Source organism: Glossina fuscipes, unplaced genomic scaffold (genome assembly GCF_014805625.2).
Source record: "Glossina fuscipes isolate IAEA_lab_2018 unplaced genomic scaffold, Yale_Gfus_2 27, whole genome shotgun sequence".
Lineage (NCBI taxonomy): Eukaryota > Metazoa > Arthropoda > Insecta > Diptera > Glossinidae > Glossina > Glossina fuscipes.
In genome coordinates, this window is record NW_023998422.1 from 9,602,233 (window position 1) to 9,627,308 (window position 25,076).

At 35.5% G+C, this 25,076-nt stretch overlaps 1 protein-coding gene across 1 annotated transcript in view; it reads left to right on the plus strand.

Annotated features, from left to right (window-relative positions):
• Nucleotides 1-24,612, plus strand: part of LOC119636004 (protein Optix) — a 42,604-nt gene extending 17,992 nt beyond the window's left edge. Inside the window, exon 4 of the mRNA XM_038031071.1 lies at nt 23,545-24,612. Within this exon, the coding sequence (XP_037886999.1) occupies nt 23,545-24,394 (850 nt within the window). The 3' untranslated portion in view covers nt 24,395-24,612. The remainder of the gene's footprint in view (nt 1-23,544) is intronic.
• Nucleotides 24,613-25,076: the final 464 nt, after the last annotated feature.

Genomic DNA, 25,076 nt, shown 5'->3' on the forward strand with positions numbered 1-25,076 from the left:
CGACACGTGTTGTAATATAATTTGTTGACAAAAGCAAAATTTCTTATTTGGGCTCTCAATGACTCTGCGTTCAAATGACGCCTTCAGTTAAAAAAAAAGGACATTTTTTCATATTATGTAATTTAGAAATAATGTGCAGGTATTAGGTGCATATATGTTTGAGTATATAATATATGTTTGGAAAAGAAGGTATAAAAAGTTTAGCTTTCAACAATGTGCTCTCATTTGCGCAATTTCTGCAGACACTGGATAGTATAGTCTCCGTCGAGTAAAAACTCAAGAAGGGCGAATGTGTCAATAAGTAACTAAACATGTTAAGTGAGATTTAGGCTTGACTGCTCGTCTGAATGCCGCTGTTTTATAAGAACTGTCACGGTCTCAGCGATAGGTGATATGATCAGATACTTAAATTAATAGATCTGAACGGAAGCATGAGCTGTTTTGATTGGTAATATTTCCGATAAAAGCATTTTATGTCTTCACTACGCAACTTCAGGGACCATATAACCATAACCAACTTTTATTCGGAGGCCTTTTTCGTAATCGTTTTGAAACAATTAATTAAGGAAGTTTTGTAGAAAGTGAAACGAATGGTAGTCGGACGTAATAAGTCTTAAGATTATGCGGTGGCTTAACACCGCTGGTGTTATCAAAGGTAGGCAAATCTAAGCATTCTCAGGAAACGTGCCACGAACTTTTTACTTAACGAAATATATAATAAGAAATATAAAAAACATTCTAGACAATATATATGCTAAATATATATGCTATGACTGTCTCAGCAAATTAAAAAGTAAGCTCAGTATAAAAGGTCTGCAAATGTTGGGTATAGAATTAAGTCATTCTCAGTTTATTTAAAAGAAGGCCTGATCTTTACTTTCTCTGAGAGCGCTTGTCAAACTGTTACCTTTCCAAGCCTAAGCTCTACTTTCGAACAAATCGAATTTTTTTATCAAAGCAACGCTGAAAGCGGAAAACGTTATTTTTCCTACGTTATGCCAACGAAAATGCTGCTCAATCGTGATCGATGATGAAAAGTAAACGCAGTGCAATATCCAAAGTGAAATAATTGTGATTTAACTCAAACAATCCGTCGACATGGACATAAGGGACTTATCAACGTTCCATGATATGATTTTCTCCAGCAGAACGGATCTATCACTCACAAGAATATGTTATCAGCAACAATTGATGCGAATGGATCGGAAACTGATCGCATGGTAAAACCAGGATTTCGTTATATCTCCAGCGTCGCCTACTTTCACCTACATATTGCAAAACGAACAAAGGAAGCTACAGCAGCAACGAATTGAAATATGATACCCTTTACTCTGTATTTACCAGACATTACTATCTCCGACTAACATTAGTTTCAATCAATGCCTTTTTGTCTCTTTCGATTATTGTGACTATGTCCATACTATAGATTCTTTGCTCGACAACGTTGAGAGTTCGGTTGCCATTTTTTCGCTGTTCGTCAGCAAGGCAATGCTTCAACATATCAGAGTATATTACCGCAAAGCTTAAGTTCGAAAATGTCTCATATATTGATACGTCATACGGATATATTTTTTTCTTTTTCTTTCCGTAATTCCTTTTATGATTATCATTACAACAACCACACTTAAGCGGGAAAGATCGTAGTTGTATATGATAGAGAAGATTTTGAGGTTAAAATTTCTTATAATGCAAGCACACATATCACCTTTCGCACGTTAACAGTCTTAAGTGACCTGATAGCCAACAATATTACGGCGCAGAATGCACTTCTCGCCTCGTACCTACCTCTTGCTAATAGAATGGGAAATTGCGAACCCGTTCCGAATCGCACTGCGACTGCATACCGCTAGATTAACACTTTGGAACGAGTGACAGGCAAAACAACACAATGCTGTTCCATCGTTTCGCAACTCTACCAGATCACCATAACTGAGCGCTTTTCTATTTCACTTTTCTTGAACGCGGTAAAATTTACGATTTAATCGCTAAATATTAAATTGTCCGGGAAGTAATTACGTTTTTTTCCCCAACAGAAAATTTAATTGTTTTTTTTTTGCACAGCCAGCTTCATGAAAGGCTTGGCAAGAAGTTCGCTTTATTCTGTGGAATGTGCAAAATGAAAAGCAACTTTTCCGGCATTTTTTTTCTTTTTTATTATAAAGAAAATAAAAATTCTGCTCAAGCAAGACAAAAATTATGCGATGTACATGCAGAAGGTGCATTGACAGGATCATTAGTACCAAAATTGGTTTGCAAAATTTGGATCTGGCCATTTTGATCTTGAAGATGCGCTATCTTCTGGAAGGACAGTTGAAGCTAATGGGGACGAAGTAAAGTTTTTCACTGATGTAAACTGCCGCGTAATTGCTCGAGATCGCTACTAGATTATAATTACTGAGTTCGAACGTTCTTGATAACATAAAACGTCATTATAATAAAATCGGTTTTCATTTACATTAAAAAAGGAAAATGAAATTTCTTTCCGAACAACCTGAAAAAATTTGCTTTAATAACATTTGCTATTATTAACCATAGAGATCTTTGGGAGAGCTTCGTTGTTGATTGGACGAATGTTTTACATCTTAGTGACAATGTCAGCTCAGATCAGATTAATTACATTTCTAATTTTCTAATCGGCACATGCATTCTATAAAGTCCCAATGCCAATAAGCCGTAATAGTTAAAGAAGTGAGAAGAAAAAATACTGCAGTTGAGTGTTAATCGTAATTTATTAAATAATTTTTCTAATATGGCTTCAGTTTCTATTTTTTTTAGCCATCAGGTGTGCATGTTCAGGTGTGTGTTTAAGTGGTTCTAAATATTTTGGTGGAATTTCAATCACGCATGATGTAAGTTCAGGAGGAAAATATTTGCCGTTAACCCAGTGATAAATAATACTTCCCTACTTGACCAAAAGAGCAACAATAGGTTTTTTGTCAAATTTGTTTACAGCCTTAACTATTAGATACACATTTTTTTTTTTTTTTTTTTTTTGCTTTATTATGACTAATCACTCAAAGGACGTCCGCTTTCGATGTAATGAAGTGGTGATCAGCGAGCGCCTCCTAGCGGGTGCATGATCAATCGGTGAAAGTGTTGTGCTCCTGCCGACCGAGCACTGACCGCAACTACTACCAATGTAGGTTTGAAGCCGCCAAGCGCATTGAACTGCTAGCCGCGACTCTTTTCTACCCCGTATACCAGGAATGAGTGCAAATTATGGCAACCAGAAGTTTCCAAGTCTTTTCAGCTTCCATATGTCGTTCAGAAGCCGCAAGAAAAACTCTTCCTCTTTCTCTTTGAAAAAAATCAGTTTGGTTTTTACGACGATTTGTGGGCAATACTTCTTAAAGAAGAAGGGGGAAGAAGTCAACTGCAAGTGGCTTCGAGAGTCAACGTAGAACGCAGAACTCAAACAATTTGTACGCTTTTTATAAAAAGTTATTTAAGGTACTTCCACTCTCGAAGGTCCATTAAACGATGTACAGTGGTGATCACTCTTTTTAATAAGATCTGGCTTTATATATGACCATAAGCGATAAGAAGTGAAGAAAGGGAAAGAGACAGGGAGATGGCCGCAGCCTAGTGAGTGTATGCCGAATTAGTAAGTGTTAGGCCTGCACCGACTAAACATTCACTATTGCTATGACCTAAGTAAACTCTACCGCACTAAGATATGACTCCGCGAACATCGACTTGGTAGTCTCGATTCTTTGGCTGCATATGCCAGCAGCATCATTAAGCCTCACTTTTCTTTTTCAACGAGGGAGGCTTGTCAAATTCAAGGATGACAACTATTGGTGGTCCTTGGCAATACCCTATTTAGGCAGACAATAGGATATGCATTGGAGTATGAGTATCTGTAAAAGGGTCGAACATGTGCATGCATCCAGCATAAGAAACAAAATAGAAAAAGTCCTAATGGGTCAAATAAATTGTTTTGATTGTTTGCTTCGATTTCTATGGTCTTCTTTTCTAAGTACCGCAACTAAATGATTTTACAAAGACAAAATCAAACCCGGCGTTATATGAATGACATGAAGTTACTGCTGGAAGAAAGAGAAACAACGATAGACTTAGTATAACATTTTTAGCGATAAAATCTTGAATTTACCGTTTTTTCTTGATATTAATCCCCCCCCCCCCCGCCCCCCGCCGTCCCGAAACAAAAAAAAAAAAAAAAGCGTATTATTTGTGGTCTCCTTTCTTGCTTATATGAATATACATATAAACATATAGATATATAAATATATCTGTATAACTTTTCCTTAAGACAATAAAATTTATTTATTTTGAAATTCATATGAAACTGCATTAAGTGCTGGGGATGATTTGGCATAAAACGGTACAACAACTTTTGCACTACAGCACTTATGAAACGGCAGTCAAAGTTAAGCTGGACCAGTGTAAATATAATAGAAATGCGCAAACGGGTATTGGGACGAAGGCGGAGAGATCGTGATTTAAAGAAAAGAAAAAAGACGAAAACATCAAGTCACAGTTTATAGAATTGTAAGCTGCGTGTGGAGACTTTTCAACAAGTTCCCATCAAATATAAAAGTTCAACCAAAAATTTTCACGATGGCAGTATAGAGTATTGCTTAGAAGTTTTTGAAGTGACATGCGGCACCCGAGAGAAGAGATGGATAGTAGTTAGTAAGCGAACGGGGGTCGCATAAGATATAGATAATGTACAGAAGCGCTTTCTTTTCTCATTTGATTGTATATTTTTTTTTTGTTGCTTTTGTTTTTTTTCTCTTTTTTTTCATTTTTTTTTTTTCTTTTTTCTTTGAAACTCAGTAATAACCACCAGCGACAACAACAATAACAGCCAACAACAAGAGCCATAATAGCATGAGTTTGCATAAAATTTTTGTAAAATTTGTCCGTCCATTTACTGGCTTTTATGGCTGCTACACCTTCCTTATAGGTTGTTTCTTGTTTGTTTAACTCTTTTTTTTACTACATTGCCAGCCAGTCGTCGACTTTAGTAAACAAAGGAATGGATCATTAGTCCAGAAATTATTATCGTTATAATGTTAAAAAGAGTGAGTGTTATGTAGTAGTGGCGGTGGCGGTAACGTTACTCAGGCGCACATAACATAAAATGCCTAATATGTGTATATGTGAGCGGCCATTAAAACCATGCACTTGGTTGTAGTTGATTGTAGTCTTATACAGGTTGTTAGCCACAACGGATATATATATATCTATATATATATATGTATATGTATTTTAACAAAGTCTTCAACAGTCGCGTTTTAATTTTTATGTTTAGTCATTTCATGATTAAAGCAAGCAAAGCAAGCCAAAGGAAAAATCTACCAATGTTCAATCATTTATAGGAAGTGTCAGAAAAGTAACGGGAATTGAAATGGCTCCTCAAAAATTCATATAAGACACTTCAAGGTTATTTCAGTTTCGTAAAACATGCGTACGTAGCTACAACGCATTCTTTCATGTACACTCCATTGGCCCTTGAAAGAAAACCTTTAAGTATCTCTGCGAATTTCTCTTTATCACTAGCACAATGTCTTCAGTGTAGAAATGCGAGCTGTCGAAATCGAAAAATAATAGTTGAACACATAGTTAAAAACTATCTTAATTGCGAAATTAGGTCTATTGGAATCTTGTCCAAAAACTCCTAAGCATTCTAAAATGAAATCTTATAACGAACAAAAACAGGGCAAGCCTGAGCTAAATATTTTTTTTCATTCTTCACTTGCTTTACTTTATTCATTGAAAAATTTATATAGAAAAAATTTAGAAATTTAGTTCAGAGTTCCGATCTCCGATGTTCGCATGGCGCGATCTCGGTCTTTCCTTCAATTTGATTTGCAATCTCGTTCCCTACGCTGCTTATCTTGAGGGTATACTAAGTTTGTACGTATGTGCACAATATATCGAATGATTTGAGATAAATTTTACTTTTTTACACTAATCGATCTTCGAATCATCTTCTGAGTCGACTATCTGTATATCTACCCGTCTGTCTGTCCGATGTCTTTCTACGTATTTTTGTGTTCAATCTGACAATTTCAAGATATGTTGACGAAATGCTCTATGTAGACGTGGTTTGTCCTAAGAAGGAAGTATCTTGAAGGAGACTTTATGAGCAAGTTCCCTTACACGGCTTTGTTTCTCAAAAGACATTATATAAAACAATTTGTTATTTACAATATTTCTGGTTAAAAATCGGCGAAAAGTATTCCTTTCCTATTTTGTGAATCGCTGTCCCATGTAAATATTCTTTGTCTTTATAAGGCAAGGAAGTCTTGAAGTTTGAAATAAGAATAAAAAAAAAGATTGTCTTTCTTTTTCGTGTAAATAATAACAGTCGTATTGTGACGTACAAGCTACAAGGTATTTTTTTTCTTTGCGTTTGTCGTGGCCAAGTAGCCTTACAGTTCTTCATATCACGACTATTTAAAGTAGGGCGTTAGATGGGAAGTAGCCGAAGAAGTCGTCCGATCGTCCGATCTTTTTCAATAGCATTCGTTCTTGGGGCAAAACACAAGGAGACAAGTGAGACGGATGGACAGACAAGCTTAAATGAACTTGGAAAATGATTCCGAATCGATCGGTATAATAAAAAGTGTATCTGTCTCAAGTTTTTGCTTACATCCGCACAAGCCTAATCTACCCTGGTACCACATATAACATAGGGTACGGAAAGACATAGGATAAAAGTCCACTCAAATTTTCGTATCGGTCAGCCATGCCGGCAATTGAGAAATACGCTTTAAGATTGTTGGAGTAAAAGATAGATAGGATTTGGTCCAAAATGCATGTAACTTGCTTTTCTTATAAGTTAGAAAAACCAAAAATGATATTAAGATCGTATAGCACAGAGTTGTATAGTCTAAAAGTGGGGTAGGATCTGAATAAAACTATCATAGCTTAAGAAAGGATGTATGGCCAATATTATTTGATTGCAAACTTTTGCGAATTTCCGATACTTATCGATCGTCTCATATGCAAACAGAAAGTAAAATGATTGCAAAGTGAAAAATCAAAGAGATAGAGAGAGAGAGACACACAAACTCTACTTATATTTTAATAAAACTTTATATGATCACTGTAATGCATCAATAGTTTCTTTTCTTTTCCTTTTTTTTCTCTCTCATAACTTTTTATTCTTTATTTTCTTATATTCAAATATTACTTACAATTTCCATATAACGTATCCATATACAAATGTGCTCTGCGTTCATATAAGTCAGCAATCATGCACTTTTTCTTTCCAACTTAGTCATTTAGTCAATCAGCATCGTGTAGATGCATGCAAGCAGGCATCTAAAGAGATTAAAAAAAAAAAAAAAAAAAAAAAAAGAAGAAGAAAAAAGAAATGTAAAAAAAGCTTAACTGTGTTAATCATTTTGCTTTTTAAACAACATTAACAACTTGGCTACTACACTCCACTGCCTACTTTACTCTTCGCTGCCATCCATCCATCCATCCATCCATCTATCCATCCATCCCAGCCATCCTCTATAGTAGTATAAGCTATTCATTCAACAACAACGCAAAAACAAATCTTATTTATAAGTATTGGAAGCAAAAAAGAAATTAAAAAAGTGAATAACTGACTGTTCTTTACCATCAGTTTTGATGACTGATCATATGCGAGTCGTATTGTATAATATGTATAAAATCATTCATTTATTGATGCAATTTTCTCATAAAAAGAGTTCTCTTCGCCTTATTTTCTTCCTGCGCGCGCGTGTGTTTGTGTGTATGTCTATGTGTATTATTGTTTTCAATCATTATCGACATCATTATCATCTTTTTTCATATTTTTGTTTGTAAGATATCATTAAAACATTGACGCCAGATTTATTGGAATAAAAAAAAAAAAAAAAAAAAATTATATTTAAAAAGGAATTTCCAGTTTTCTAAAGCCTTTCCCGACTATAACGACACAATATAAAATTTTACACACTAAACAATATTTACTTCACTAAAGTATAACGACGAATATAATCACACGTACACGTACAATACGGTTGAATATCTTTATTAGTATGTGTTGCATAAGCAAAATCTACTAAGTAGACGTTGATTAGAAGGTATTGGTAGGTAGTGGTATCTAATCATTGCTAATCTGAAGTAAGTACTTGTATAGTTTTCGTTCTGCAGTACGACCTTTTTGGTAAAGTTAAATCATTAAAATCCGCCCGAGTGGCCGAGTAGGCAAGAGTCTCGACTAGCAACTCCAGTGGCCGTGGGTTCAAATCTCAAGTGCGGTAAAGTTTTTAATAAAGCCGGAAGGCCTTAGATGCTAGTGCTTCAAGACTTTAGTCTTAGAATTTATTCTCTGGCTTAATTAATAATAATAATAATAATAATAAATCATTAAAAAAAATTGATAAAATAACTTTAAAATTATACCACAGCAAGCTTTTAAGAGATTTTTAGTTAAGTACGCTTCATCCCCATCGATCGATAGATGGAGTCTTTCGCAAACTGTCGCTCGTCTTGTTTTCGAAAACAGTTCCTTCACTTCATCTCAAAAGGAATTGGCCTAGCAAAGCTAGGTTTCGAGAAGATTTCCTGAAACATGATAAACGATTTCTCTTCATTAATATTTTCTCATGCATTCGTGATATTCTGGACATTATTTGCACTTACATATTATTTGTGGATACAGAAGCATACACAAAACATTCTAATGCCTAGCACCTAATGCGCCAATTATAAAGACAGTAAGATAGTGGCCTTGAAGGAGATAATGTCACTTGAACGTGCTGAAGACGCATATTGAAATAAAAAGATTTGATAATTTCCGAATATCATTAAAACATAAAGTCTATGAAACGAAAGAGTCTAAATGGGCGGAAGATGAAGTTGAAATATCATATGACAAACTCAATGTAGACGAATATTAGTTCAACCCTGTATTCTAGGTATGAATTTACTAACCACGTTCTATCGTATAGCGCAGCAATACTTTCCGAGACATGCACTTCTGTTCTGAAGCTGGGTTTACTTTTTCAAAAGTCGGTTTTTGATTCCCGATGTCGAGTAAATTCGGTAGTTGTCGGTTATGGGTTCGCTGTAATGAGTGGAGAATTTAGAGTTGTTAGTAAAACCCGTGCTTGTTCTATTATTGAATGAAAAATATGTCGATCATCAAATTGATGTCGACTAATATATTCAAAGTGCCAGTGCGACCAAAAGTGGCAATATGCTAAATGGATCCATTCTTGTTAACACCCAGAAATGTTCGAAGAAGTCCCTATGAATTACATGACTTGAGACTTGAGATAGACCCCCTCTTATTATACTGAAAACATCAGAGAATGTATCTGAATCGATCCAAGCTTATCCGCCTGTCCCCCCATCTATCTTGTTTCCTTGTGATCAATCTACAGGTCGCAAGAATGAATGTTATTGGAAATGGTCAGGATCGAGCCACTTCCCATATAACGCCTTATTTTAAAGAGATGTTATATGAATAATTGCCGGCTGATATAGGGCATTTTATTGGGGGCCATGACCCACTATAGTATAGGTTTTGCTTGATTTGCTAAGGCTAGATATTGTCAAACCGCTTAGTTAAGATCATCTTCTCCTGCGGACATCTGACAATGGTTTTGTAACTCGCCACAAAATAAATTTCATTCAACAGCATGGCTTGTAATAGCATGGAACACATTGAAAAAAAGGCCTCTGCGGGAAGCATCATTATCTTCCTCGAACGAAAGGAAGTCGTTTTTGGCTCGTACCCTTATTCGGGATGAAATCGGAATTTGCTTTGGGAATCGCAGGTCTAGGCAAATATACTTTCGACAGAAAAACTTCCGCGTATATATTTACATACCTGATAATGTTTATGTAAACATGCCTCCAATAGGCGTAAGCAACCTAAAGGAGATGTAAATCGTATATATGATACAGAAAATTTTTGCCAAAACTGATTCCAATCACCAGATCGAAATACTTATGAACTAAGTTAAAATAATATTTAGCAGTTGTAGTGCATGGCTAGGCTCCATGTGGGAACTCTCAGATAGAGATTAAGAAATAAAACTAAAAAAGTTTAGAAAACTGAACCAGTTTTTTGACACTATTCCAAAAGTCGGGGTCATATGAACGCCTACGATTCTGCAACGAGTATGAAAGATAACAAAAGTTAATTTTAACTAACAGTCAATTAAGATTTCAAACCTGTTGATTAGATTTGAATGAGCTCTTATATCAATTCTTATATCATACAAGCCATAATATATTTATTTTTCAGTATATGCTTCTAAAATCAGTTGATAGTCACGTCTAAGAGAAAGAGGGAATGGAGTGCACTTCTAAGACATTGCGTCGCTTTTAAGCCTACAAATTGCAGAAAAGGGTCTATTAGGTTGTATGCTCACATGGTCTTCAACAGCTTTACCTCTCGGACCAAGACATGTTGATGTACGAAATTTTAGCAACAAATATATAGAAAATTGTGACTTATAGGTCGAACGAAGCGAACAGATGGGGAGACAAGCCCAGATTGAAAAAGCTTTTCTTAATTAAAATTAATATCGCTATAAAAAAAGAAGGATCTCTTCCATGTAGCTTCTGAGTGCTGCATGTGTCCGCACCACAAGTAGTGTAGAGTACAACAATTTCATGAAATTGTATCCTTGTACAGGAATATATGCTTTAAAGGATATTTGAATTTATTTAGTGTCTTTGCTTGTTCTATTCTCATTCTATCTCGCTTTCTCTCATTTTGTAATGTGAGAGCTGTTCACTTATTGAACTGCTATCACAAGTCTTTCTTTACACAATTGTTTACATAATTTAAATAACTGTTTATGTAAATATTAGCAAAGGCTCAAGACATCGTAAGGAAGAGATGCTTAATGAACTCCATAAAATCAGTCAACATTGAATGAATATATAGAAGAAATAAATAGAAATAAGCAGAGTATCTAACTAGGTATAAAGTAGAAAGAAATGTCAAAGTTTTAAAGGAAAAATCGTCTCAAAGAAAGAGAATCCAACTAAACATTTGAATAATCACTTAGCAGATGACAAAATATATGCCTGTATGTGTTGCATTTGCATGCAAGTGTGTGTATAAATTTCTATAATCAGTAAAGTTTCCATCCCTTAGTAATAGAATAAAAAATTTCCACAAAAAAGGAGGAAGAAGAAGAAGAAGAAGAAGAAAAAAAACATTTGCTATAGGGAGACAACAATTGTGTTTATTTAATTTTTCGCGCTTCATTTGTAGCAGCAAGAAATGAAAAAAAAATAAATAAATAGACAAAACAGGATGAGACGGCTCTAACAAGAAACGCTAACAACAAATTGTATAATGGTGACAACAATTTACGTTAAATGTTTTGATTGGAATTTACAGAATGAGAGCAAACGAAAAGGGGGTTGGATGACTCTCTGCTAACATTTTATATAAATAAACAATTTTTGTTGAATTTAAAGTAAAGGTGATGGCAATGATAATGATGATGATAATGATGATGATGATGATGGCGATGATGACGCCTTGACGATGTATATTGTATTATAAACGAAAAAGAGGATGAGCGTAAGGGAAAAAGTGCAAAAAAAAAACCAACATTTAATCCCGAAGGGAGAGAGTTTTAGGAAAAAGGTTACGGACGAAATCGGCGCAGTTTGTAAGTTGTTAAGCTATTAGATGACACAAAAAAAAGAAGCAGAAATAACATAAACACAACGGTATATACACATATGCACACACACGCACACACACTAACGCACACTTACACACATACATACAAAGTCTGACAAGTGTGCGACATGAGTATCCGTTGGTAAATAGCACTTCTTACAAAAACACTTGACAACGTTTAAAGCAACAAACGGTAGTTGATGTATTAACAAGATTTACTTACTTAGCGCGCACACAGCCGTGCACACTTCATGCCATGCACAATTTTACGCATTTTCTTAGCCTGTATGTGTGACGTAAAAATTTACATGAGAGAGATTTTCAAGAACTTTGTAGTGTTTACGATTAATGAAGTTTCACAATTTCCCTATCAAGGCTTAAAGATCAATGCTGTCGTGCATGATCAACTGATGCTGTGACATGTTAGTTCGTTAATCTTTTAAGGACTTCCACAAGAAATACATACATATTTTATTATTCATTATTTTTTCGATGGCGTAGACGCATTCATAGAAACAACACGAAGCGTACACCGCACACACCGTGAATTACGTATGTTCCTCACCTAATGGTTAGCTTAGTCTTTCAAAGGTTATTGAATTTACCCGTCGATACCCTTATATATCGACCTATGTGCTTCAAGTGAGCAGTGATATCAATGAACGGAAATGGTGACCCAAATCTTCTTTTTTCCAAAGTTATCGCAAACATTTTCATACTCGTTACTCTTTCTAGTACACATTACAGGTAAATGTCATCGGAGAGCCAATGACCAATCGCTAACACGTCGTTCCTTATATGTGGAGATGGTCAGACACAAATGGGAAGAAGAGAGATAGGATGCGGCCACAGCCTGGGAAACTAACCCGGTAAGCGTAATGCGTTTACCGGCGGACTCACACTCACTGTAGCTACAAGCGTACACTCGTCATTAAGGTTTCATCTAAATCGCTGGACTTACTGATTGAACGCGCGTGCGTTATATAACTATTTGCTTAAAGATTATTGTATGTTCCCGCCTAACTGTGCGGTCAAATACCTGTCGGCCTCCTTTGCCTATTTGTTGACTCTTTCCTACAGCCATCTGCCCCTATACATTTCTGTTTGTCAACTTCTGCGTCTGCGCACCTAAAACATGCTGTTCATCAATTTGCCGCTCTAACCAAGTATTTGTAAATCCGCTCGTCTATCTGCCCATCTATCTGTAGTCTATGCGCCGTATATTTTATGTGAAGAAAGAATTGCGATATAATGTCCGTAAAGCCTTTTAAATTTTTATAATGCAGAACCCTTTTAACCTTTCGAAAATATGATAACAACGCCACCTATGTGATGGGAACAAAAAGCACAGCAAACAGACGTAGGTCGGCGAGAATGGCGGCAAGTTTACCGGGAGGTTGATAATAACTTCTCATGTTCTTATTTTCTGTTTTTTTTTTTTTTTTTTTGCAAGGTTAGGAGTCAATTGGGACCAAATAAGAAGAACCAAACCTGTGATGATAGAAAGAGTATGAATTTTTCTATTATATAATATGCATCAAAGCCTTGCGAAGCTTACTGATCATTGTATATATGCCGGTTTGGCAGTCATCTGTTTTTTTGCCGGTTCGTTTCACTATACTCTCGCTTTTTCCCGATATGTGCAGGCGTCCAACTTTCGATCCATCCATAACTACTCGTCCACACATCCGCTTGTTCATATCGCCATCCGTCCATACCTCCATCCATATATATTGCCCTTTGTTAATATGTCCGTCCATCCATATACATGCCTTGATGCTTCCACCTGTCTATACCTCGATTTTCCCGTACATTCATCGCCCCATACATCTTATAATTGTTGTATACATCGCCTTATCTACCCATCTGTTCATCCATTTTTTGCTTATTATTTCAAAAGATCTCTTCCTCTAATTTACTTCAGCTTCATCTATTCACACATCTATCTGCCCACAATTTTGTCTACCATCTCTACTTCTTCTTCTACTTTCCATCCCCTCATACGTCCATCTTTCCGTTACTTTGCCTATCTATACCTGCCAGTGCATTTAACTATGTGTCGATCTATTCATACAAATACCTGCCGCTTTCCGTCTGTTGTCCTATAGCTTCATTCGCTGTTAACTCCTCTCTATTTGCTTTCATTGCTAATAAGCAATAAGCTTTCATGAATAATAAGAAAGATTTAAAATGATTTCTTTTATCCCAATTAAAATAACAACAAAAATATATCTAATAAACTAAAACTATTACACAGTCAAGCTAGCTTTTATATTTCATTCATGAAGATATGATATATTTATAAGTGAGTAAGTATAGTAGTGTAGTAAATAGAGTATAGTAATACTGTTCCAGATACTGACTATTAATTCAGTGGCAATGATTCTTTTATACGCTTTCAAAGATAGGTCCGAAGCTTTTCTTAGTTATATACACAATCTATCGGATATCGGCAATAATTTCAAAATAATATAAAAGTCGCCCAGAAAATTTTTAAATATTTTTTTAAGAACTTCTTATATTTCCAATTATTTTCTTCAATTTACTGAAAAATCTTTTTTAGATAATTTTTTTTGTATAAACCTTTGAGTTTTACTTTTTTTCGAATCTTTTGAAATAACGGAAATATTTTTAAAATAAGTTCTTGTGGGTTTTGGACTCCTTTTTGTACTCTTTCACATGACACTGTTAAGTGTCAAAAAAGACATTGAAGCACCTTTACATGTATTGAAAATAAGCCGTTTAATGTGTGTTCATATCCACTATATAGGTCGCTTGGTTAATTAAAAAAAAAAAAAAAAAAAATTTTTTTTTCATTTTGATATCTGAAGTTTATTTATATCAACATAATACAATGTCGTCCAAGTTAACCGCAAAACATCACTTGTGCACATATACAGAGTTTAAGGAGCAGAGAATGAATTAAACCGGTTCGGAGAACGTACACGAGACCTCACACTTGCTTTCATTATTATTTGTATAAGAGATCCCATGTATATATGTAAACATGTGTTTACAAAACAACTATTCTTCGAAATTACACACAACCCCACTATCTATACACACAATAAAATATTTCATAAGATTTTTCTTATTATTGCCATCACACATACCTTGAGTGGAACATATCCCAAAATACGTTTATATTCAATGATAATTACGCTACAAATCAATTTGATTTTGATTTGATGATGAGTTGATGTGACAGAGAGCTATAATGTTATACATTGTACTATTCATAGTGTCTTGTAGTGAGTACAAGTCTTCTCGCATTTGTTTGCTTGGCATTTGTTATTTGTCTAAATCAATCACGGCTACGCCTTTTAATCATCGGGTCATACATACATGCATACATTCATTTTATTACAATGACATACATTCAACGCTTGCAGCTCTTGAGTTTACTTTACGCACGCAATCACACCATATGTCATATGAATTGATATAAATTTATTATTGACACATACATATACATACGTATATACATATATATACGTACATGTGTATATGTATATATACATATCATTGTATGTATGTGAATGTGATTGTTGCTATATATGCATCACTTCAATATTGCATCCACTATCAAAGAAGCTTAACCATGCTCATCGTTTCGTAGTAATTCAAGATTTCGCCTTACAAAGGAAAACATATGTTTTCCCTATGAATAAAACGATCTTTTAAATCGACAGAATTAGCTGCAGACGTTTCCATGCCTAAGCAAGGTCTACGTAACAAAAGAACTTCCTTCTTCCCGCCCACGCTGCTACGTTTCGTATTATGATGTGCGTTCATTTCCATATCGAGTTATTTTTCCGTCGTCGCTTCCACTTCGATAACACACTCTCCTCAACTATGCTTCTTTCTCTATGCAAAATTTTGTCATTGTGTGCAAGCTAATGATAGCGTTACCTCTAACCACTTCCTATTGGCCTATAAGCCAGTCACCAGAGGGCAGATTACTAAAGGATATATGTAGGCGGATATATCCTATTGTAGACTGCATACGTAAAACCTGTTTGAAAATAGAGAAGTTTGCTCAATTTTATTATTTTTATTTAGTATTTATTTAGCCAGAGAAATAAATTGTGAGACTAACATCTTAAAGCACCAGCGTCTAAGGCTGTCTGAAAACCCTATCGCACTTGAGACTTAAACTCACGACCATTGAGCCATTAGACGAGGCCCTTTGTCTTCTCGACCGCTCAAGCCCAACTTTGCTTTCAGACACGCCCCAAGCTTTTATCAAGATATGACACAAACGTACCGTCGAATAAATGTTATTCATCTCAAAAGTTACCTTTCAGATGGCATGCTTGTGGTACATGCCAACGATTCTTTGATCTGCGACTAGAAAAATCTTAGCTAAAGTTGCACAAGAAAGCATATTAGAATCCCTTAAACATTAATTACCTGGAGCCAACCCTGGTGGTCCCTTATCATTCAGCTACTTTTGCTGATGATATTGCTGTTCTAAGTAATCCCACCAATTCCGTGACAGCCTTGTTATAGCTACGATCAGGCGCGAATATCGACTTGATAGCTGCGGTTTAAAAAAAATAAAAAAGGTGGCAATATATCTGCCCGAACAGCTGCAGTGGACTTTCAAATTGTGCCGCGGGTTGCGTTGACTTTACATCTGCTCCTGTAATGTCTGCGCATCTTTTCGTGTAATCGCTTGTACGTAGGTCCACTTGTCTGTCTGCCTGTGCGTCTATCTGATTCTCTACCTATGAGACTATGTGTCAGTCCACTTTCTGAACGCTTGTCCATCGAATCACGTATCCACCTGTCTATCTATGTATTTGCCATTTTTCTCTTCCATGTATCTGTCTATCCGTTACACTTCTGTCTGCCTTTTCGTTGTCCTTTCAATGCTCTGCTCACTCATAAATCTGTCTTTCCTTGTTATCCGCTTCATGATTTGTGATACAAGGATAAATTTAGTTTTTGCGAATGTTTGTCACACCTAGAAGGACTTGAGAGCGATATTCGGATATTTAAAGTGATTGCAGTTTATTTATTTATTTTTCTGTCTCTCTCTGTCTATTTGCTTATTCACTCTTTACTTGTTCTCCCACCCGTCTATGGATTTGTCTTAAACTAATATTTGTCACTGATTGATGGGCAGAGATAAATATGAAACTGGACATGATGGTTGTGTTTCGTAATCTCTGAGATGCGGATTATGAACAATTCGTTCCACTCGTTTCCGTACATGCTAATGACATTTAGGTCTTTTCAAAGGAATGCAATTAAAAAAGACAAATTTTTAAGAAAACGTTTACCCAGTTAAAAGATTTTTATATGAAATCTAGTGAAGCTATAATACTGATTACTGACGATTTCTTTCAAAGCAAATACACTTTACTGCTTACCCTTTTTAGAAATGTGACAATGCTTTATAAAACGATTAGCAAAATGCCCTATGATGGATGGTTGGCTTCGTTATAAGAGAATAATTCTCAACTTGATAAGCTCTGTTTAAAGTTCTTTTCTTTTTTCAAAAATTTCAAAAAATATTTCCTCCCACTCATTAGTTGTGTAATTAATACTTATACGGCGCGAAAGAACGAACACATTGTGTGTGAGAACAATTATATTTAACACAAAACATATATAAATCGAAGACACTCTACTCTAACTTCATAACTTGGGAACGTAACGAACCGTATAATTTAATCATTTTAAATTTAAATTTATTTAATAAAAAAAAAAAAAAAAAACGACATCAGCAACAACAAGAAGAGAAAAACAAAAGAATTTGTTCAACACAAAAAGCAAATTAAAAAAGCAGTAAAATAATAATTAATTCACAAAAAAAGTGAAAAAAAATCAATTTTTTTTTTGTTGTTTTTTTTTTTTCAGTAAAAACATTTTTTGAACACGATATCCCCGGTCTAGAGAGGGCCGATCAAATTACTTGTACCGTACAGTTGAGATTTCTTACCTTAGTTTGTACTTTAAGCGCTGTTACTCTTCGTGCTGCTGCTGCTGCTGTTCTTGTTCTAGTTGCTTGCGATACTTTTTTCTTTTTTTGTTTTTTTTTTTTTTTTTTGGTTGTTTTGTTTTATTTGCTAAGCTATCAACTACACTTCAGTGATTAAATTCATTTAGAGATCTTTATACATATCCGGGCGTATATGCGTACATATATGAAAATCTCTAGCGCAACTCATACGTATTATGTTCGACTGACATGAGCCGATTAAGAATTCTTTGTTATGGAGAGCATTGAATTTCAACGGCAAGATGTCAGTCAAGCGATATGAGCAAAATATCGTAATTACGTGTCATTTAGGTAGGTGCCAGTGTGCCATTGGTTCGGTATCATGTTACACCTTATGTACAGCACACATAAACACACAACGCCAGCACTAAGAGAGCAAAACCGTTGAGAACAATTTTCAAACGACAGCGAAGTGTGTTTTACTGAAATAAACCCTTTTTCGTTTTTTGTTTTCATTTCGAACACTATACGAGCGACTGGACGAATGATCACATCAGAAGTTTGTCGTTATAATTTCATTTTGAACGGTTAGTTATTGCTCGAATTTATATAGACATAAATATATATATATATATACATATATTTATATATATATATATATATATATATGTATATATATCGATCCATGTATTGATGTTTAAGTTAGTTAAAAAAAAAAATTCATGTTTAATCAATTGTGTGGAAAATATTAAAAACATTTTCCATTCAAGCGTATTTAAGCAAAGTGGTCGGGAGCTCAACGGCAGTGTGCAGTGTGCGTTCGTTTATGAAAATGGATATGTTACCTTTGAATGATAAGAAAACAAACAACAAACAATTTGACCTTGAAATATTATCTTTTAGCTACCACAGAAGATGATGAACTAATATCGTCTAACCTCAGTCATATGGATAAGCGGTATTGATAACTTAAGTAAAGCTACCACAGCAACATTGCTTTAGCAGCTTTTGTGCCACAAAAAAAAAAAAAACATTTTGCGACAAAGTTTTCTGAATTATGTTTATTCCGTATGATTAAATTTTTGATAAAACTCTTCAAAAATCATTTGCAACATAAGATTTTGGAAAGCATCTTAACAACCACGAAAATCATATTTGCCTTGCAGCGACCTGTGGATAGCCACGAGTTCTAAAAGAATAAATGAAAATCACAAAGTTTCTTGTTAACTGCGTGCGGGCCATTAAGAATATATTGTAATTCTGCTCTTTTGAAGTTTGCGTAGGTTTTTTAACAATCGCAAGTGGGTTCCAAAAGAGATCGCATCTATTTTGTAACTGATTTATGCCTTTGAGCTGAAAGAACACGCGGCGAATTTCAGTTTTTTGTTCTCTTTCTGATGTGATGATGAGATTTCTAATAGAAGACGACGATTGAAGTAATAGATGGACTTTAACGCATCAGGTCCGACTTTCATAATCGGCAAACTGGAGTTTAAGCAATAGATAGCCGATTGAATCGCTCTAGAAGTCCATTTTTATCTTTTTTTTTTACGATCAACTACTAGAGGATATCTCCTAAATGTGTAACGAGGAGCGACCCGAAACAATTAAAAACACTGTAGTGGACAGCCAACCCTTATATACACTATGTCACTATATAACAAACTATATATTCACTCATATAACAAACTTTCAAAATAAGGCGTTATACGGGAAGTTGTCGAAAAAGTGGTCCGATCCGAAGCATTTTCGAAAGCACAACATGTTGGTGTACTAAGTTGCATGAAAATGTATCACAAATCGCAGTTTGTAGGTTGGAAAACAAGAAAACAGGTCAGAAGGGCGACTGGACGGACGGACAAGTTTAGATCGATTCAAAAAGTGATTCCGAATCGATCGATATAATAAGAGTTGGGCTCAGTATTGCATATATCCGCTCAACCTTCTGCAACCTTCTGCCATAAAAACAATGTTGTTAGAGAAAGACAGGGAGTGACCGGCGGATTCGACCGGTAAGTGTTACGCCTTTAGCGACCAAGCACTCACTACAGCACAGAATACATACAAACCGTAATTGTAGTACGTTCTACTGCACCGGGAACCGGATTAGCGGATATGCAAACGTGCAAACAGTAAATTCAAACATTTGTGCTGCTCAAGGACGAATGCAAAGAAAACGGCTAAATTTTCGAACTCTCATTTTTCGACTATAAACTTAGGCCATACGGTCTTGGTTCGTCGATTCCGAAAATCACTTTGATCGTCTTGAAATGTACCAAAAAGGGGGATGAGACTAATATACTGCCCTCTTATGGTAGTACAGTCAAAACACAAGGACTTGGTTGCATATATTTTTTACGCTGATCCAGTTAGCGTGTAATAAAGAGAAAAACGAAACTAACATTCCGACATTCTTCGGCGGTAGCATCAGAACAGGTGTGTTTCACTCTACCCTGATCGAAGTAAATGACGGTAGAAATCCCGAGAGGAGAAACGTCTTTTCCTAAGCTGGAGCGATTTTTTTCGATTAGTTTGACTTTGCCGTCTGATCATAGTGCACCTAACACTAGGCTACATGAGTGTATGAAACTTCATTTGATCCTGAAATGATGCAATTCTTTATTGTAGGAGACTGAAATGATAGACGACCTTGGTTCTCACACATGTTGCCTTCACAATTCGCCTTATTTTCAGTTCTTTTGAGGTTATGTCACTGCATATTTTCTGCTTTTCATTAAACATGTAATTTGTTAAAGTCCGACATTTAATTATAGAATCATGTTTGGCTGGTTCAACAATGTAGAGAGTCGACCAAATGTTTACCTTTCGTTTGTTCTACTTTCCTCTTTACTTAAATAACTTTGAAAGCCACTAAGCTTAACCTACACTTAACCAATCTGTTCTTAATATGTTTCTTAACAAAAAACTTAAGAAGAAAAAAGAAAAAAGTTGAAAGTTCAAGAGCAGTTTGTCTTAAATTATTTGCTAGTTCCATAGTATAGTTAGTTACGCCCATCAAAAACCTTAAATAGCTATTTAAGAAAACGATCTTTAATGTTTAATGAATAGATTTTGAAAGCTTCATTTTCACACTTAAACTCAATCACATCTGATAGAGTTTACAAAGCGAACATCAATCTATCAACGGCAGCACACGTTAAAATAACATTTAAACCGTCATTTAGATTTCATATGAGTTCGTAGGGATATCATCGCAACACACACAGTATGCATGCAATAATGGTTAAGAATGTATAAAGTTTGATGAGATTGCATGATGTACTATATGATGTGATGTGATGTGATGTGATGTGATGTGATGTGATGTGATGATGAGATTGCCACCGACCGACCGACGACCATAACCGATAAGAGATACCAACCAGTTTATACACTCAATTTGCTATGAGCTGCGAAAAACGTTTCTGATGTGAATGCCATTAATCACTCAACACGCACCAACCAGTACAATGGCATTAAATGCAACTTAAAGCCGGAATATAGCTGGCCAACAACAACAACAACAACGATAACAATAAAAACAACCAAGACAACAACAACAACAACAACAACAACAACAACAACAACAACAATAAACAGAAAAAGGGCAATGAATGTAAAGAAAAGTTCCTGATGAAACTGATGAGCTCCAAAGATGATGGAACACCATCAAGTCAAAATGAGTGATGATTATGAGTAGTTATTTTGCACCACAATTCCATACGAAATGTGCGGTGAAATGGTTAGAAAAAAAAAAAAAAACAAAAAAAACAAAAATGATTAAGAAGCCTGATAGAGACCATGCCACCACTGCCACCATCATCACATATATATTCAGTCAGGCATGAAACAGAAAATCGTTACACAACAGGAACCAATAATTATGACAACGTAGGAGCTAGCATGTTGCCATTAGCCGCCCCAAAGGGAGACTTCAGTGAATTTAACGAACGGAGAGGAAACTCTTTACGAAGGACACGAGCAAAAGCATAAAAAAAAAAGAAGAGAAGAGAAGTATGACAGTCATGTTTGATGACTAAATTTTGAAAAGTGAGATGTTACCACAAATCGCGCAGAGATATAAATATATCTAGATACACGTATATATATATATATACATTTATACGTATGCATGTATACATAAACACATTACGGGCGTTTAGATATGAAACATTATTCGCTAAACTGTCCATTAGTCAACAACAATGACTGCCGCACTGCATCGCAAATCATCAAAGGCCAAATACCGACCGACCAACCAGCCAACCAACATAATCAACCAGCTGATCTGACTTAACAATGTGTGAAGCAAGTTAAATGAACTAAATACGTGTACGTGTTGGTCAGTGTTATACGTACGTACATACACGAAATGCCGCCAACTTATGAAGCTTTAACTAATTGCTCTCATCATAATAATTACAGAGAGGTTAAAATGTTACATTTAACTTTTACTTTTATCTATGCATGTATTACACATATATGTATATATATATATATTTATAAGATATATATATGCGTTTGTGTGTACACTAAAAGAGATGTCAAAAATTTTTTATTATTAATCTGCAACGATCATGCGTTTTCAAGAAATAATTGTATAGAAAAAGAAAATTATCTTAAAACAAAGCCACGCTGGTAGAGATCATCTTTTGAAATCTTCGCATATTGCGTTTAGTGTTTTTGGTATTTGGATATGATATATTCATAAGAGCTTCCAAATTATTGGTTTGCTTAAGGAGGATCTTTTAATTATATATCAACCATTAGCAAAATTGTAAAGAATCAACAAAATCTTCTCATAGTGTAACGAGAGAGTGTATGTCTTCGCGTTCCAATGCAAAGTCACGAAATGAATCGCTTTGGCTTTAGTTCTTGGCAGTGGCTCTAGCTTTAGGGTAGATATTTGATAATGATCGTAAGCAGAGTGCCGTTGATATGGATGCTATGGGCAATCCATAGTGCGATTGCACTTGCTCATGCCTCTCCCTCGCAAATTTTAGGATTCTTATGAATCCCGCCACCTTCTCAGCTTCGAAGCGCTTGTTAAATACCTAGTATCTTTTTTTGCGTACAGGAAATGATGGGTCGTTTCCTTTGTCAGCTGAAAGAGGCTACATGAACCGTTGATGCCTATACTTTTCAGGTGCTACGTGAGGGGGTTTCAGTTTCAATAGCTACTAGTAGACTACGCCATAACATTTATTTGATCTTATAGCTTTCCGTTGTTCTGCACTGTGCTTCCAATAGTTTACTGGATTGTTCTGTGCCAGCCTCTCGATGTGGCTCCCTGGTGTGCCACAGAAAGGTTTTTAAACCTATCGTAGTTCTTCGGGCTCCTCTCTTAGCTAAACTGGCAGCCCTTTCGTTGGCTTCGATGCCTGAATGTCTGCTTCGTTGTACTTACGTAGCTCAGTCAAGGCTTGAAGGCACTCCAACACAAGCTTAGAGGTTATTGTTTCCCATTTGAACATTAAGTAGAAGAAAGAAAACATTGCGGGGACGTTAAACAATAAGGTGTTAGATGGGCCTTACATTAACCCCAGCTGCGGGAAAAAATGGCTTATATTTATTTCACTTACATGAGGAACTCTCCTACTCCAAATAATCCGTTGTAAGGCCAAACAGGCTATCTGGGCAGATTCTCTCATAAAACTGCATAGGTATCAGCAAGTCTCTCAGCTTATAAGAAGACCTTTCCTAGACCAACGCATTCACTTAATGCTTCCTTTGGTAAAGCAGCCCTTTTTTCCCAAATTTTTTCATTTAGTTAAATCCCCTGTTTATGAAGTATTCGCTACTTTTAAGAGCACTTAAGCACCCTAGATTTTGGTAAATATGTAATAAGCGAACGTGCGAACGTGTCCATCGGCTCATGTATTTTTTTCTTTTCTATATTGATTATTACATACAAAAATCTTTTCATTTTTCTTTATTTTCATCATTTAAGATTACAACATAATCAAAACTCTTCTGGTATGGGTTGTCGAAGTCGTCGTCCCGACGGTGCACCGTCACCAACTCCCTCTGACACTTCGGATTCGGATATATCGTTAGGAACGCATTCCCCGGTTCCGAATAGCCTACAGCTGCAACATAGTCCTGGTTCTACATCGAACGGAGCTAATGATCGTGACGAAAGCCTTAGTGTCGACGATGATAAACCGCGCGATCTATCCAGTTCCCTATCCTCGTCCAGTATACCTGCTTACGCGAATACTGTTAACGCTAGTATGTCGCACGCTTGCTTGCCCGCTTTCAAATTGGATGCCGCCACCAGTCTCTTTAATGCCGGTTGTTATCTGCAAAGTTTTACAAATCTAAAAGAAATGACGCAACAATTTCCCATACAACCGATCGTTATAAGACCTCATCCTCATCTACCGCAAGCATTGGCTGGCTTAAATGGCGGACATTTACATCCAAATTACGCCGCTGCGGCTTATGCGGTCGATTGTTCAGCGGCTGCGGCCGCAGCTGCTGCAGCTGGACTCCCACCCCCGCCAGCGACGTCTAGCCAGCAACATCAACAACAGCAAGCAACACCGAAGATACGCGTCAATTCACCAGAGAAACTTAACTCGGCTGCTCATAGTGTTGCGGCAAGTTTAACGGCTATTAGCCACTCGCAGCACAGTGTTCATCCGCCGCCAACATCAACGTTACAAGATTACAATAGTAATTCGCCGACAACTACTAATACTACTACTACAACAGCCTATCATCATACGGGACAATTATTGCATCGACCCTTTTCAACATCGCCTGATATTGCACACAGTGCGCCCGAAATAACATGATATCGGCCGAAAGTATAGAACGATCGACGTACGATAAAAAACGCTACCTTTGCGTTAACAAATCCTTTATTCGTTGAATATAACACAACTAATGTCCTTTATCAGCTGATAGTTTCACTTTTAAAGAATATTTAAAGCAATCATTAAAACACATTGTTAGAGAATATTTACCTAAATCCATACACAAAACATAACTAACTATACATCAAGTAAAATAAATCGCGACAGAAAAATATAAATAAATAAATAAATAAATAAAAAAAGGAAAGAGAAAAAATGAAAAGAGGAACCACTTATAAGTATATATTTAAATTTAATGAAAACAATAAAACAATGAATGAAATTTTAATTAATTTTTTAAGTATAGATTTTTGTATATTTTATATAATAATTTAGTGTTAAAATTTTCATTTTTTTTTTTTTCATTTTATTATACCTTAATCATACACATCATTATAAAATATTTATAAATTATATGCATTTGCGCACAAATCTTCATATGTTTTTTTTTTCTTTTCTTTTCTTCTTTCATCAAAATTAATTCAAAGATTTTTGTTTTTTTTTTTAAATATATTTCGCAAATCCAAAAGGCAAAAAAAAAAAAAACAATTTTGGCAATTTTTTTCCTTTTTTGTTCTTCTTACTCGCCAAATTTTTGATGTGAGCTTTTGTTTGGTTCGTA